The sequence below is a fragment of the Stigmatopora argus genome, chromosome 14, assembly GCF_051989625.1.
Source record: "Stigmatopora argus isolate UIUO_Sarg chromosome 14, RoL_Sarg_1.0, whole genome shotgun sequence".
Classification (NCBI taxonomy): Eukaryota; Metazoa; Chordata; class Actinopteri; order Syngnathiformes; family Syngnathidae; genus Stigmatopora; species Stigmatopora argus.
Genome location: NC_135400.1, coordinates 6,280,893 through 6,296,267, shown reverse-complemented (window position 1 = coordinate 6,296,267; position 15,375 = coordinate 6,280,893). Strand labels below are relative to the sequence as shown.

The 15,375-nt window shown below is 36.6% G+C and overlaps 3 protein-coding genes and 1 long non-coding RNA gene across 6 annotated transcripts in view; 3 read left to right on the top strand and 1 right to left on the bottom strand.

Moving 5' to 3' along the window:
• Positions 1-800: 800 nt before the first annotated feature.
• On the top strand, positions 801-6,970 carry LOC144088742 (uncharacterized). The gene is made up of 3 exons (XR_013304934.1): positions 801-990; positions 2,028-2,090; positions 6,191-6,970. It is a non-coding gene; the product is annotated as an uncharacterized LOC144088742 (long non-coding RNA).
• A 1,058-nt stretch (positions 6,971-8,028) lies between these two features.
• cpsf4 (cleavage and polyadenylation specific factor 4) lies at positions 8,029-11,070 on the top strand. The gene is made up of 8 exons (XM_077619661.1): positions 8,029-8,415; positions 8,535-8,585; positions 8,713-8,865; positions 8,957-9,052; positions 9,429-9,522; positions 10,106-10,178; positions 10,277-10,438; positions 10,545-11,070. The coding sequence occupies exons 1-8, from the start codon at positions 8,313-8,315 to the stop codon at positions 10,611-10,613; spliced, it is 801 nt and encodes a 266-aa protein (XP_077475787.1). The 5' UTR covers positions 8,029-8,312; the 3' UTR covers positions 10,614-11,070.
• Positions 11,071-11,118: 48 nt separating this feature from the next.
• Positions 11,119-13,270, bottom strand: atp5mf (ATP synthase membrane subunit f). Its single transcript, XM_077619662.1, has 4 exons — positions 13,178-13,270; positions 11,644-11,751; positions 11,453-11,569; positions 11,119-11,243 (listed from the first exon to the last, which is right to left on the bottom strand). The coding sequence occupies exons 1-4, from the start codon at positions 13,191-13,193 to the stop codon at positions 11,215-11,217; spliced, it is 270 nt and encodes an 89-aa protein (XP_077475788.1). The 5' UTR covers positions 13,194-13,270; the 3' UTR covers positions 11,119-11,214.
• A 1,257-nt stretch (positions 13,271-14,527) lies between these two features.
• Positions 14,528-15,375, top strand: part of slc29a4a (solute carrier family 29 member 4a) — a 16,273-nt gene continuing 15,425 nt past the window's right edge. For all 3 annotated transcript variants that reach the window (XM_077619412.1, XM_077619413.1, XM_077619411.1), the window contains exon 1: positions 14,528-14,853. The gene's annotated coding sequence lies outside the window, so the exon portion shown is untranslated. The remainder of the gene's footprint in view (positions 14,854-15,375) is intronic.

Here is a 15,375-nt window from a genome sequence, read left to right as displayed (position 1 = left end):
TTGTTCGCCGGTCTTTTGGTCGCGGTCTTTTGGTCGCGGTCTTTTGGTCGTCCCGAACCGCGACAACGGGCGACCAAAAGACCGGCGACCAAAAGACCGACGACCAAAAGACCGGCAACAAAACAAGGTAAAACAACACGGTCTACGCATCAATAAAAGCCAACAATGGCCATGAACATGCGTTGTCCCTTTAAGAAGCTACGTCAGTCAGGGTCTTAACAAGTTCTCCAACAAAAAACAATAAAAGTCTGGGGAATTTGGAGCTTTTCTTTAGCCTAATAATTACTAGGGCATTAAGTATGACTAAATAGTAATTCACAGTTTGTATTAGGGAATTTTAGCAACAATTTAAATGGTAATTATCACTTACCTTCCGGGCGACCAAAAGACCGGCGACCAATCGACCGTGTACCGACTGGTTGCTCGACAATTTCAATTATCCGGACGTGTTTAGATTCAAACTCTGTATCTCGGAAATGCAAGACAGAAGCATTTGCTCGTCACTTAACATGCTGCCAAGAATGACAAAATGCATAAAATGTATCTAAAATTGTAAACCCTGCTGTCATGCTATAAATACAAAGTATCAGATCATTTAAAAAAATAAAACAAATAGACCAAGGAAAAAAAATATTTAGATGGATTGTTTACTATCCTTATAAACTGATGTGATGGTTGTTTTTAGAACAGAATCTCGCAGCAGGCTCTGTTTGCCTCTTAGTTCTGCCAGCCAGATCTAACCCTTCCTTGATCTCAGCTAATCCTCCAAGCTAATCTTCTCCAACAGGAATCTCAGCCAAGAAGATAGGGGTTGTTCATTTGTTACACCACAGACGTTTCCTTTTCAGTTACAGGCTTTGGATGGGAGCGGAAGGTCTCACTTTTCTAAGCACAAGGAGATCCTTGGGGAAGGACCATGTGCACCACATTGATGGTCCTTACCAGCATTGGTCTCCTCCTACGACATAGATTTTCCAGTAAAATCAACCCGTAAGTATTAGCAACTAGCTGTTTTGTGGGGGAAATTGTATTTGTTTTGGGGTATATAATGTAATTATGTGGCAGTTTTGATTAGATACAGAAATTTTAGAATCATAACTGGTTGTTTGAGGAAGACAAAAAAATCGAAAAGTGATGACGAATGATGTGACATGAATGACGTAGAAATTAGTGTTTACATTTTGTTTCATAACAGTCATGGGTGCCAAAGTGTTTTTTGTTGTTATTTGTTTGTTTGTTTTTGTTTTTATACATGAAGTAAAATTCAACTTGTTTTTTGAATTTCAAGTAAGAATACAATTTTTTCCTCTCAATAATGTATACCTGCTGAAACACCATTAAAAAATGATCGGGCTCCCAGTGCATTTTGCGCTTAAAATGTGTATGCTGGATGAAAAATGAGAATAAATCAAATCATTAATATGCCATCCCTATATTTTCATAATGCTATATTAAACTGCAATTTCCACCCACTGTCTGAATATTAAATATAGTTAGAAAGAAGCAAAATTCACTATTGGACCTCACGGTTGGTTGTTCAGCAACATTATTTGTTTTACATCCTTATGTGCAATATATCCTGCCTGACCATAAGTATGAACAAGTTATTAAAAATAGAATGAGTAGAATATTTGCTTTAGGAAGCTGTTACCACAGGAAGATTAGCGGTACAATGGGAGTCAACATTAGACCCAATTCAAAGGACATGTACTTAAAAATGCATCCACTAAGTAATTTGAGTTCCCTGTAATTGTTTTCAAATTTATTGCAAACAATAATGTGAGTATCATGTTTCACCATACTTAATAATAGGTCTGAAGCAACAAAACGTTAATTAACTCAAAGTGCAACCTTATCAGCTTACAGGACTTACTCAACCACTTACAAACTGCATTATAAATGTTCTGTGTAAATTAATGTTTTCTAGCCACCAGTTTGTAACAGGATATATAACTTTATACACTGAATGTAAAGGTGGTGTGTGAGCTATTGATGTTGGCAATAAATCTTCATTTCATTGGATGCAGGCAGATGGAGGAAGAGGTGCCATATGTGAAGAGCAACCAAGCAGGAGACAATCAAAAATGACAGTAAGTATCACACACGGGATCAGGAACAAGTAAGCGTAATATTTCATTGAAACCAGTATGGAAAATATGAGGATTAATATATTGGAATTAACTAACAATAAATTAAAAAAAAAATGGAGCAAACAGAGGAATACATTGTCATTAGGAGTGGGAAGGGGTTCAGAAGGGGCTCCAGACAAGGGCGGAAAGTAGAGCAGTGGCGTATGTTACTGAGGCAGAGATGCATAAAGAGCTAAGAGTGCAAAGATGCCTGTCCCACATTTTGCTTTTATGCATCGGCTGCAATTCTACAAACACTAAATGATTCAGAAGCTGAACAACAATCCATCATCATCACTTTGGAAGCTTATTACAAATACATTCCCTTCCACATCTGCAGCTAAAAGAAATGTGACACATAACAAGATAACTGTATTAATGCACTTAAGAATAGAAGGCTAAAAATGTATTTACAGGGATATTTAGTTTATGAACAAAAGAAAGGTTGGGTAGCATTCACGTCCAGTTAATCCTACAATGACATTTTGAAAAAATAAAATAAAATGAATAGATGGGTTTAAAAAAATTAAAAAAATACCAATTAATGTTATTCCATTGCTAAGCCATATCAAATTCATTTTCTGGTGAATGTCCCACCTTCAGTGCAGTATACTAAAATAACATTCATTTCCACACAGCATATGTTTTTGTGGACAAAAAAAAGAACATCTATGCCAAATGGCATAATGTGTTACTTATCATTTACTATTGATTTTGTATTCCAATATGTTAAGATGCTGACATGGTTTCTCTCCTTACTCATGACTGGAAAAACTAACGGACTAGGACTCGTGTCAAAGTGGCGGCCCGGGGGCCAAATCTGGCCCGCCGCATCATTTTGTGTGGCCCGGGAAAGTAAATCATGAGTGCCGACTTTCTGTTTTAGGATCAAATTAAAATGAAGAGTATAGATGTATGTTAAATTTCCTGATTTTCCCCCTTTTAAATCAATAATTGTAATTTTTTAATATTTTTTTCTGTGTTTTTAGTTCAAAAATCGTTTTGTAAAATATATTTAAAAAAAGCTAAAATAAACATTGTTTTAGATCTATAAAAAAACTGAATATTCAGGGCTTTTAATCCAGTTCTTTTAATCCATTTATATATAAAAAAAATCTAAATATTATATCTAAAATGGTCCGGCCCACATGAAATCGAGTTGACGTTAACGCGGCCCGCGAACCAACCCGAGTCTGACACCCCTGGACTAGGAAGTCAATGCAGTCTAGCCCCAATTTTCCTCCAACAAAATTAATAACCTTTTCCCCACACAGTGGTAAGAAATTACTTTCAGAATTTCTGAATGCAATGCCAACCATGCTTGACCGAACACTGCAGTTTGGACTTGTTTTGACAAAATCTTGTCGGTTGACCTGCGATAACTCCTACTCCATGTTTTATAAGTGAAATGTAATCCTACCACAGTATGTGACCATGAAGGGTGACTGTGTTTTGTTTTTACTCGTGTTATTAATCTTGATAGAAACAATATATCCAGTTTCTTTCTTGTTATGTTTCAGAAGCAGAAGAATGGATAAGCAAACTAGAATCAGATTTTTTTTACCCGAGAAAGTAAATACTTCGATGATCTATGGCATATTTCATCAAAGCAGAACTCATTCTCCACTCATTCATGCGTCAACATCCATTTTAAATATTTTATAGTGTGCTAGGTATAACCCAGTGGTGGTCCGTGTATTTCCTAGTGACGCCTTCAGCTAAAACTATTTTATGGCTATAAAACCTCCACAGCAGCTACAGCTGCGACACATAAAAAATAATCAATAAATCAATGCACAAAAATGGGGTAAAATCCACTTCCTAGCAGCATTTAATGATTAAATACAAATACTGGCACTTTTCAGTCATTACAACCAGGCCAGGGGGGTGATTTTCCCCGGGCTAGTCGACTATCACTAGCCAATCATAGTGGGTGAAAGCGATGACGTATCCCTACGCCTGCTAGAAGACAATGACGTATCCCTACGCCTGCGAGAAGGCATTGTGGTGTTGCCAACTCGAAATCTGATTGGTTAAAGCAACTGTCTTATCGACGCTTGTTTAATGCAGCAGAGCCTGCAGAACTGATTGTGAAGGCCTTGGGGTGGATTTCTGACCCTGGCAACAAATAATGGCTGAAATGTGGTGTCTCAAACCGATTAAATGCTTCAATATGAAAACACACATCTGGAAAAGCAATGAAAGGAATCTAACAGACAATTTGGAAGTATTCATGGACAAAATATAATTAACATCAGCTTTAGCTTTTTTTATATATATCAACAAGAGGATACCTTTTGCAAGTGTAATCAGTTAATCAGTTGATTGCAGCCAGGTGCTACTTATTTTAGAAGACACCTGATTGGTTAAAATGTCGGCACTGGATCGGTTGGAACAAAAACCAGGACCCACTGCGGCCCTCAGCGGAATCGGTTTGAGACACACATCTGGAAAAGCAATGAAAGGAATCTAACAGACAATTTGGAAGTATTCATGGACAAAATATAATTAACATCAGTCTGTGATCCATATATTTCTTAGGCCAGCAGAGAAGGCCTTGAAGGCTCTGACGGCACACCACTGGTATAATCCCTTGTGGCTATTTCTCTTTTCACATTAGTTCTAAAGGAACATTAAGAAAGGACCACACAAACACTGTGTTGGCTTCATCTTTTCAGATTGCCAAATTACCCTACAAAACAAAACAAAAAATCACTAAGATGGATTTCCGTAAATCAGAGGAAAATAGGCTTGTTCTTGAGGTGTTTTCCCTACTAACAGCCTTATATTAAGTTAGTATAACTTAGTATTTAGATTTCAATAGTTCTTTAACTTTTCCTAGAAAATACCATTATAATGTGTAGTGTTTGGTTGTAAAATTACACCACCACTTGGAGGGTTTTGATCCGAACTATACTGTATTGACTTGAAGGAAGAAAAAAAGTCTACTGTCAGATAATTTGTGTTACCAATAAGGATATTGCTCTTATTTTCAATTTGAATTTCAGGAGTAATTAATTCAACATTAAGGAGAATGTGATCCCCATTTCAACTACTCCTCACCTGGAAAAAGAAATAAATAATCAAAATCTCCAACATTGACTGAGATGAAACCAAATGAAATTAAAGCACAAGTAACCATAATTAATTAAATGGCAAATGGCAGAACCGAACTGTTATTGGTGGCGTAAAAAGCACAAAAAAAAAAAAAAACATATAGATTTTTTTAAACCTTCCCTGGATTAAAGAGCCTGACGTGTGTGTATTTAATCTTCAATGAAAATCGATAAATGATAATGTTGCTGCTCTTGTCAATAACGGTTGTATTAGATTTTCTTTTTCTACCTGTTCAGCGATTCTTCAATTCTTCATGATTTTTCAAATGTTTATGATGGTTATCAAAATAATAATTATAATAATATATGTCAGGTTTCCCCCCACATCCCAAAAACATGCACAGTAGGCTGATTGAAGACTCTAAATCACAGTGTCAAAGTGGCGGCCCGGGGGCCAAATCTGGCCCGCCGCATCATTTTGTGTGGCCCGGGAAAGTAAATCCGACTTTCTGTTTTAGGATCAAATTAAAATGAAGAGTATAGATTTATATTAAATTTACTGATTTTCCCCCTTTTAAATCAATAATTGTAATTTTTTAATGATTTTTTTCTGTGTTTTTAGGTCAAAATCATTTTGTAAAATCTAAAAATATATTTAAAAAAAATCTAAAATAAACATTGTTTTAGATCTATAAAAAACTGAATATTCAGGGCTTTTAATCCAGTTCTTTTAATCCATTTATTTAAAAAAAATCTAAATATTATATCTAAAATGGTCTGGCCCACGTGAAATCAAGTAGACATTAAAGCGGCCCGCGAACCAACCCAAGTCTGACACCCTTGCTCCAAATTGTCCTAGGATATGAGCAACGAATTCAAGATTGGCCTAATATGTGTCTATTGACGGTAAACCAAATGTTTGCCTCTGGTATTCAAAAAAATCATATGGTCAGATCATGTAGAAACACTTCCTTCAACATATTCTCATTTTATCTCATTGTTCAGATTTGGACAGGTCTGCACATGGCAGTTCATACCAAGATTCCATCAAGGAGTGAAGAAACAAAAAGTGGGGGAGAAAGCACTGAGGCTGTTTTCATCTGCAATGCACGTGCTCTTTTTATTCTGCTACAAAGAATGGAGAGAAAGGGAATTTTTGCTGAATTCCCCTTTGAAGATAGCATGTTCTGTGCTCTCTTGCCAGATTAAGCTGTTTCGATTTACACGCTGACGGTAATTGTTGTTTGACTTGGTTTTACATCACTGTGTGAAAGTCATAAAAGCAAGCTCTTAAGCAGAACTAGAATAGTATTGTGCCTCCTTGGAAAAAAAAACAATACTGTATTAATTCCTTTCTTTAAACAGATTTTAAGATGGTTTTTTTGCGCATATATATGAAGAAAATTGAGTTTTGAGGCTCTTTTTGTAGGTATTGTAAAGAACATCTCTTAAGTGACCTAAATTCTTGTCATATTAACAAATCAAGAATGATTCAGTGCGGCCCGGCGGGTGAGTGGTTAGCGTGTTGGCCTCACAGTGAGGGCTCTGGGTTCAAATCCAGGTCGGTCCACCTGTGTGGAGTTTGCATGTTTTTTCCGGGTACTCTGGTTTTCTCCCACATTCCAAAGACTTGCATGGTAGGCTGATTGGACACTCTAAATTGCCCCTAGGTATGAGTGTGAGTGGTTGTTTGTCTCCTTGTGGCTTGAAGTCAGCTGGGATAGGTTCCAGCACCCCTGTGACCTTTGGCCTGAAAAAATCTATTAAAAAGGTTTAAAAAAAGTACATGTGTGTGAGTTAATGTAAAGCATCTGCATTTGTGAAACTTAGAGCAGAGGAAAGGGGGCACAAAGAGCAGGCAAAGGTTAGCTCCGATTACCAAAAGAATGTTGTATACATATAGCTTTGAAGTCCATTGCAGATCAGGGGTCCCCAACCTGTTTGAAACTGGTCCTCCATTCAATATTGGTTAACACTGAAATCTCATAAGTGGAACGAAATTGTTGTTCGAGTCACATCCTACTCACTGATTTGCTAAAAAAAAAAAGTGTATCAACTTAACAAGAAAGTTTCTTTTCCAATCGAGATTAATCAAAATGAATTTCTTATGTGCATTTATGGGCCGATGTTTGTAAAGCAGTTTGTGTTGAATATTATGTCAGATTTGGCCCCACACAGTATTAAAAATGTGTGTTTTGTGTATTTCCCTAATTAAATATTTATTTCTAAATAATTTATTTTAACTTAAATGTTTAAATCCAAACCTAAATATTTGATTCAACTCATTTAAATGTAATTTGCATTTAAATATTAAATCTAAATATTAAATGTACATAATAAACTAACATATTTACCTAAATTAAAAAATACTTTTGAGCAATGTAATATTTATTTCCCTGAAAAAATGATTTATCATTCATCAAATAAAGAAGAAAAAGATTGAAAAATGATATTTTAATTTTTTTAGTCAATTTAATTTGAGATACCATTAAAGGCTCAGAGGTTAAATAATTTTCATTTGCTGTCAATGATTTGGTGGTTTTGGCTTTCAAGAGTTAAATAGAATAGTCCGTTAGTTTTTATGTTGTTATTAATACAGCATTTCTGCGTTTTGGACATCTTTTGAAACGTAAGCAATCTATACAGGCACACGCCATTAAAAGAGCACCAACTTTTATGAAAGTTATTCATAAAATAAAATAAAAATAAAGTTCTTACCGTTTGGTCGCAGTCGTTCCTCTCCTGAGCTGCTCTCCACTCCGTTAGGTGGCGGTATAGCACCGTTTGCCCAACAGGCTTGTGAGCAACAAAATAATTAGAAGTTACTCGACGGAAACGGAAGTGACGTTTCGGTCAAAGGTCGCTCTGCGCGCTTCTCGTGCTACGCACAGAACCTTTCCGCGACAAAACAAACTTTCACACCAGTCCCGGATTTTGTTCTTTCCCTGTACAAAAATTACAGCAGTGTTTTAGGGTTTCGTTTGAGAATTTTTCTGACACTTAGAGCTGAAGGGCTGGTCTTGGTTAGCGACCGGAGGGGAAATAAAATGACCGGTTAACTAGCGCGATAGTAGTAAGCTAACCTAAGGATTTGTTTGTTAGCGGGACTCATCTCCTCACCTCAATCATGCAGGACATACTAGCTAGCGCGGACCATATCAAGTTTGACCTGGAGATCGCCGTGGAGCAACAGCTGGGGGCTCAGCCTCTCCCGTTCCCCGGCATGGACAGTAAGTGATCGCATGCTACCTTCAAGCTAAGTGATGGCACTGAGAACACTGACTCAGAAAAAGTGCAGACCACTCGAGGCTCATGCTCAACTTTAATATGTGCCCCCCGATCTCCTTAGAATCTGGGTCTGCTGTGTGTGAGTTCTTCATGAGAGCTGCCTGCCTCAAAGGTGATAAAAAAATAAAGCAAAACACCAAGAATCCGAACGATCTTAGGTCTTTTTGTTTCTCTAGTAGACGGAGTTTAATAGAAAACTGTATAACATTTCATTTCTGATGTTTTGACACTACTTTTAGGTGGCATGTGTCCTTTTCGTCACATCAGTGGAGAGAAGACAGTAGTGTGCAAACACTGGCTCAGAGGACTTTGCAAAAAAGGAGATCAGTGCGAGTTCCTTCATGAATATGACATGACGAAAATGCCTGAATGCTATTTTTACTCCAAGTTTGGTGTGTTCACATTACACGATCTGCATACAAAAAGCCAGATGACCATTTTTGTTAATACCTATAAAATAGATTTGTATGTCATCTCCCTTAGGTGAGTGTAGCAACAAGGAATGTCCATTCCTTCACATCGATCCTGAGTCCAAGATCAAGGACTGCCCGTGGTATGACCGAGGCTTCTGTAAACACGGTATGTTCATAAGCCCGTCATTACAGTTAAGATCTTAAGCCCTAGCCCGAACCCGACCCGAAATTTGAGTCGGGCCTAAAATGTCAATCATTACTTCAGGTTTGGGTCGGGCTTTCGCTGAAAAAAATTAACTTAAACAATCTGTGGTCTCTTTCTTTGATGACTTTTTAAATAAATCATAAAAAAATGTATACTAAAACAATGTGTGGATACTAATCTAAGGAATACTTATAAAGAATTTATAAAATAAATAATTTGGAATTTTGGATGAAACAGGTGTTGTAATGTACCCATAATAGTGACTAAACATCATAATCATGAATATGAAATTTCATGTCACACGAGGTTGTAATCTTTATGCATCTATCTGTTTCAGGTCCTGACTGCAGACATAGACACACAAGAAGGGTGATTTGTGTCAACTACCTGGTGGGCTTCTGTCCAGAAGGAAAATCTTGCAAATTTATGCAGTATGTATCTATTTGCATTCAATATTAATGCATGTAAATCAGGGTTGTCTAAACTTTTCTTCCTGAGGGCCGCTTTCAGTAAAATTCAAGGATAATCCTGAAATATAACTATATATATATATATATATATATATATATATATATATATATATAAAATTATTTTTTAATTTAAATATAATTTTTAATATATTTATATGTATTTACACCAATAAAGACAAATGTGCAGAACAAAGATAAAATGTCCATCGGCTGTAAAAAGTAAAAGAAAATCACACCAAATAGCGTTGATCAGTTTTTAATTTTATTCATTAAAACAAAGAATATTGAAATGCTAGTTTCCTACAATGATTGCAAATAATCAAGACACTGTTTAAGTGACTAACCATCAATTGTTAAAGATGAGAAATGCAACAGAATTTAGACTGAATTTAAGCTTCTTTTGTGGTCCATATTCAATACTTTTCAATTTTGCTGCAGGCCAGTTGTGGTCTAGACAACCTTGATTTAAATTGTGTGCAAACAAATACTGTTTTTATCTTACTCTTTTAAGCCTGACATTTCTGTTGTTTTTTTCTCTCATTAGCCCTCGTTTTGAATTGCCTATGGGAGCCCCCGAGCAGCCTCCACTTCCAACACAAAATCTGAATCAGTCAAAGGTGAGACAAACTCCTGATCACAGATTAAGGATGACGACGGTAGAGTTAGGTGTCCTGACTAGTATTTATTTCTCCTTGCTTTGATTCCATTCCGGCAGTTGGGTCCAAACATGGGTCGCTCGTCATTCTCGGTCATCCACATGACTAACGCCAACCCAGGCTTGCGGCCACACATCAACTCTTCCATGCCTCCAACTCAACAGAATCACGCAATTTCTAGCAGAGGGCCTCGACCATTGGACCAGGTCACCTGCTATAAGGTGACTGTGCTTGTTTCTTTACTTTAAATGAATGAGTCCAGATTGATGTGGGGTGAGGGGTTTAACGGAAATGCAAATTCCCATCACATTTTTCATGTGTGTCCAGTGTGGAGAAAAGGGGCACTACGCCAACAAGTGTAATAAGGGCCACCTTGCCTTCTTGAGTGGACAGTGACTTCAAGATGGTGTACCGAGACAACAGGGAAAATGGACCCTTAGTCTCTCAACTGAAATCCCTTGAACCTGTGATTTTTTTTTCCCCTTCTGGTCAATTTAGTCAGGCACAGGTACAAAAATCTGCATTTTTTTTCTATTTGTATCCTTGCTTTTTATACAAAGGGGGAATCAAGATGCCATGGTCATCGTGTGTGGAGTACTTCATGAAATGCTCACTGTTGAAAAAGTGTCTATCTCAACTTGTTTGTATTAGTTGTGCTTATGTGAGCATTTCAATGCTTGCAGTTCTATTTCATAAAGAAGTTCTACCCCAAAAGCCTTTCTTCATGAGACTGTGGCTACTACACTTATAAGTACTGGTTGCTTTCATGCCGTTTGATGCCCATGTTAATAAGTGCAGGGAGAAATTCTGTGCTATGTGAAAATAAATGTTCTGTAGAATGTGTTGCATTTGACATCCCAGCCTTGAATGTTACAATTTTTGTACAACAAATAGGCCACAATGACACTGAAATTTGTTTATTGGTCTCAATGATCATATATTGAACAAGAATTGGGTAAGCAAAAAGTTGCCAACCCGGAAAATGTGACGCTGCTTGTTAGTGGTACTTCCTCCAGCGATCATGTTCTACAAGAAAGAACGGGGAAAAAAATACATAAATTTAGAACTATTTGTATTTTACAAGAAAAGGTAGTAAAATAAATTACATTTAAACTTTTAAAGCATTTGCCCCAAAACATTTAGCTGGTCAATTTTTAATTCTTTGATGCAAAACAATCAGTTTCCACTGATTTTCTCCTTTAAGTAGATGGATAAGATCACAAGAAAAGACTTACTGATGTGGTCAAACTCCCATACGTAGCTCATGACCACATAACCAGCAAGCAGCATAGCAACGCCGCCAATCCCTCCTTTCTTTACATTGATGTACTTGTTGAAGTATCTGTCGTGGCCTGAAAATAGGGATCATTAAGTTTAGAAAATAAAGTGGCAAATAGCAAGCAGCAGTCAAAGTCGGTAAACATACCCCCGCGAATGGAATTGATGATTCCATTGGGGGTGAAGTCTCGTGCGCCGAGCCAGCTTCCCAACTGGCCCAGTTTTACATCCATCAGACGCTTCTCAGCAATGGGAACTATTAGGATGAGATCATAAAATATGTTCCCATCAATCTGACACCTGACAAATGATCTGCATTTCCTTCAGTGCAAGTGTGCAACACGTGAATATTCGACTCATTACTATGTCTGAACACAGTACATTAAAACATTATATGGCTATGTAAATATATTGTTTTGTCAAAAAGTCTAAATGGCACTAATAGAGGAATTATATACATTAATTTATTGCCTGCTTACGGAAGCTTATCGCATTCACCTTAAAAATAACAAAATTAAGCCCTAGCCGTTTTTCAAATTAATTTTCTCGGGTTTTTTGAATTTTTTTTCTTCGTTTTTAAAGTTAATTATTTTTTGGATCAATTTTTTGACATTGTGAATGCACAAATGACCAGTTGAATTAATAAATCAAATACTAAGCCCCTACTCCTATGGCGTACAACTGAGAACCTGTCTAAAATCCTGCGAGACTTCCAAGTATTGCGATAACTGCGCACATTAAATTAGTAATAAATAATTTGATAAACGAATGTGCGCAGTTATCAAGATTTTTAGAAGTCTCGCGTGAACGGCATTCGTTCCGGAAATTCAGGACTACAGAAGATTTTTACGCGTACTCGTCATTAATGTGACTTAATGAATGGGCTATCTTGTACTATCTCAACTCCATATGTAAATACTAACGCATGTTTTGAAACATAGTTAATTCAAAAAACAATGCCAAAAACTAATTACTCCTGCCACCATCCGTGAATACATTTATCATATACAAATAAATTTGATGTATTATGTAACGCTTGTGATGTACAGCTTTCTAAAATAGCATCTACCCGTATACATAGAAACGGATGTTAACCATTTACCAACCTTTGGGAGTGCTGATCCTCTTAGTACTCAATATTTTTACCAAATAATAGCTCCAATGTCAATATGGTACTTTATTACCATGTCCAATCACTGCATAGGGATATCAACGGACGTCTATCGCAGTCAATGGCAGCCCATGATTTCATTTAAACGATTGCAGGTGGTGATTTTAAATGCAAAGTTAAAGTTTGACATCACGTTGAATGCCAATCCAACTAAGAACATTGCATAGTTATATAGTTTGATATTATATATATTCCCGAGTAAACATGCTTGACAAAACTCGCACAAAGTCATAATTAATATATTAACCAAATATAATAGGTAACTTAATTTACAAGCGCATTCGAGAATAATGGATATATTTTTTAAAGATAATGGACAATGACACGCAAAGTCCTTGACGTGACTTGCGGGCTTCACTTAGGCTTAACAAACACAATGAAAAAGATTAGTTCCTAGTCAGACTAGCACAACATCAAAATTTAAACCCCCCCACACAGAATCAATTCATAATAAAGCCAAGAAAAATAATGCCACGATTATGAATAATAGTCAGAGGACACGCTATGCTACCTGGTCTGTCCGCCATCTTGACCGGTGAAGCCCAACTGGAGCTGCAGAGAATTATGGGAACTGGCTGCAGTGCATTATGGGACCTTTTGTAGTTCTACAGTCTTTCCGCTAGAGGTCAGTAACATGGTGAGCACAAGTAGTCAACAGTTAATACCAGAATTTACATTTAACAAACATAACGCATTCGAGGAACTCCAAGAATAAAGTATTCGTTTTGCACATTAATAAATATAGGAAATTGAAAAATGCAGCTGATAATTAGATGACCCAAAATTTTAAAAATCATTATATATATATATATATATATATAGATATATATATATATATATAGATATATATATATATATATATATATATATACATACATACATACATATATAATATATATATATATATATATATATATATTATATATATAATATTTATAAATCATAATTATTTATTAACTTACTTATTACCAATCTATTTATGTCTAAAATGCTATCTGCATCCTCACCCTCTTGCTACTGCGACAACGAAATTTCCCAAATACGGGATGAATAAAGTTATCCAATCCAATAAAAAGAGAAACAAAAATAAAAGTTAAAAAAAGGAATATACATTTCAAAATCAAAAAGGAAGAATTTATGAATAATAAGTTGCAAGACATTTATTCAAATGCAATAGTCTAGTTTATAATAACAAGGGTTGCTGAGGGGTTGCTAGGGCCTATGCAAGCAGACTAAGGACATATACTCCAACCTCGGGGCAATTTAGAGTGTTCAACCAGCCTACCATACATGATCAGTTTATGTGGGAGGAAACTGGAGTACCCAAAAGCCCAGGGAGAATATGTAAACTCCACAGAGTAATGACATTGAGCAGTCCATTGATACTTGTTCTTTGCGCTTTATAGTCCGAAAACTACGTTGTATCAAGAAATGGTACAACAATGAAATAAAATATATAACTTAGAATAAAAATACAACAAAACAAAAACATACTCATGACTTGGGCAGTGAGCAACAAAATGATTTACAACATTTCTGGAGTAAATCTATAAAAAGTGAGTGTTTTGTTTGGGTTCACTTGCTCGCTCATTGCTTTTTGTTGTCTGGCCATTTGCCTTAGGCCTTATTGTATTGTACTTCACAGTCGTCTGTACTGACTACACGTGCACACACAAATGTACAGAACCAGTGTGAGAGTGATGATTTGATTCCGCTTGAAGAGGCAGGTGCCCTGGAGTTCTGCCACAGAGATGGCTCTTTGAAGCTGATGGAGAGAGATGGAGGTGGAGGAAGAGGAGGAGGCCAGGGAAGTGCTTGGTCAAAATAGACTAGAGAGAAGAAAAGACATTTGGGGGCCGAGCAGACAAGAATGGAAAAGGATGCCAGGGAATACGAGAAATTGCAGCCCAAAACCGAAAGTGTACGGATAAAGAAATACGGGGCTTTTTAATATACAACTTCTTTCTGTTTATCTGTCTATCATGCACTACATCTTTTTTCCCTTGGAGACATTTACTGTTGTCAATTTCTCTTTTCCTCCTCTGTGGCAAATCAACATGGGATGGATCAGTCAGCGTGAGATGCTTAACAGGACTGTCCCCTGTTGCAACAACAATCTTATTGGAGCTGTGGGACCTGCTGTGAGTCATTCACTGCTCCTGAGGAAATTTACAAGTGACATGAAAGGTATGGAGACAGAAGGTATTCTGTGTGGGAAAACTCCTGAGGGAGTATCTCTAACTGTAGAGTGATACTGGTCTTAGTCTGTTATCAAACTCTTTCACTCTACCTGGTATCGGTTGACAAGGAAAAAATCTTGTAACACAACATAGGGCCATTTTATATCACAATATCGACATGCCACAATCTTCTGCAGAGTTAATTATTTGGTAAAAAATAGACAACAGTTATGGCAACTTTTGAATCTGACCTGGAAGAAATGTTGAATCAATATTAAATTACCGACGGATACATGTGGCCAGTGGTTTGTTTTTCAAGAATGCTATATTTTACGTTGTTACGATATTAATAAATACATTTATATTGCTTTCGGAACAATTTGTGTTGTTTACTGTCTGTGTGGATTTCTGTACATTGCTATTTTCAATTGTACTGCATGCGTTATTCATTCCTATTGAAAAACCATTGAGCAGAGAGAGATACGTCAGACTCGGGTTGGTTTGCGGGCCGCATTAACGTCAACTCGAT

What these genes read in the sequence shown, in the direction of transcription:
- atp5mf (XM_077619662.1), bottom strand. An exon ending in CATCAATTCCATTCGCGGGG is followed by an intron (nt 11,570 to 11,643) that starts GTATGTTTACCG and finishes CCCTATTTTCAG; the next exon opens with GCCACGACAGATACTTCAAC. An exon ending in ATGGGAGTTTGACCACATCA is followed by an intron (nt 11,244 to 11,452) that starts GTAAGTCTTTTC and finishes TCTTTCTTGTAG; the next exon opens with AACATGATCGCTGGAGGAAG.
- cpsf4 (XM_077619661.1), top strand. Translation starts at nt 8,313, where the DNA reads ATGCAGGACATACTAGCTAGCGCGGACCATATCAAGTTTGACCTGGAG. An exon ending in CTATTTTTACTCCAAGTTTG is followed by an intron (nt 8,866 to 8,956) that starts GTGTGTTCACAT and finishes CATCTCCCTTAG; the next exon opens with GTGAGTGTAGCAACAAGGAA. An exon ending in AAATCTTGCAAATTTATGCA is followed by an intron (nt 9,523 to 10,105) that starts GTATGTATCTAT and finishes TTCTCTCATTAG; the next exon opens with CCCTCGTTTTGAATTGCCTA.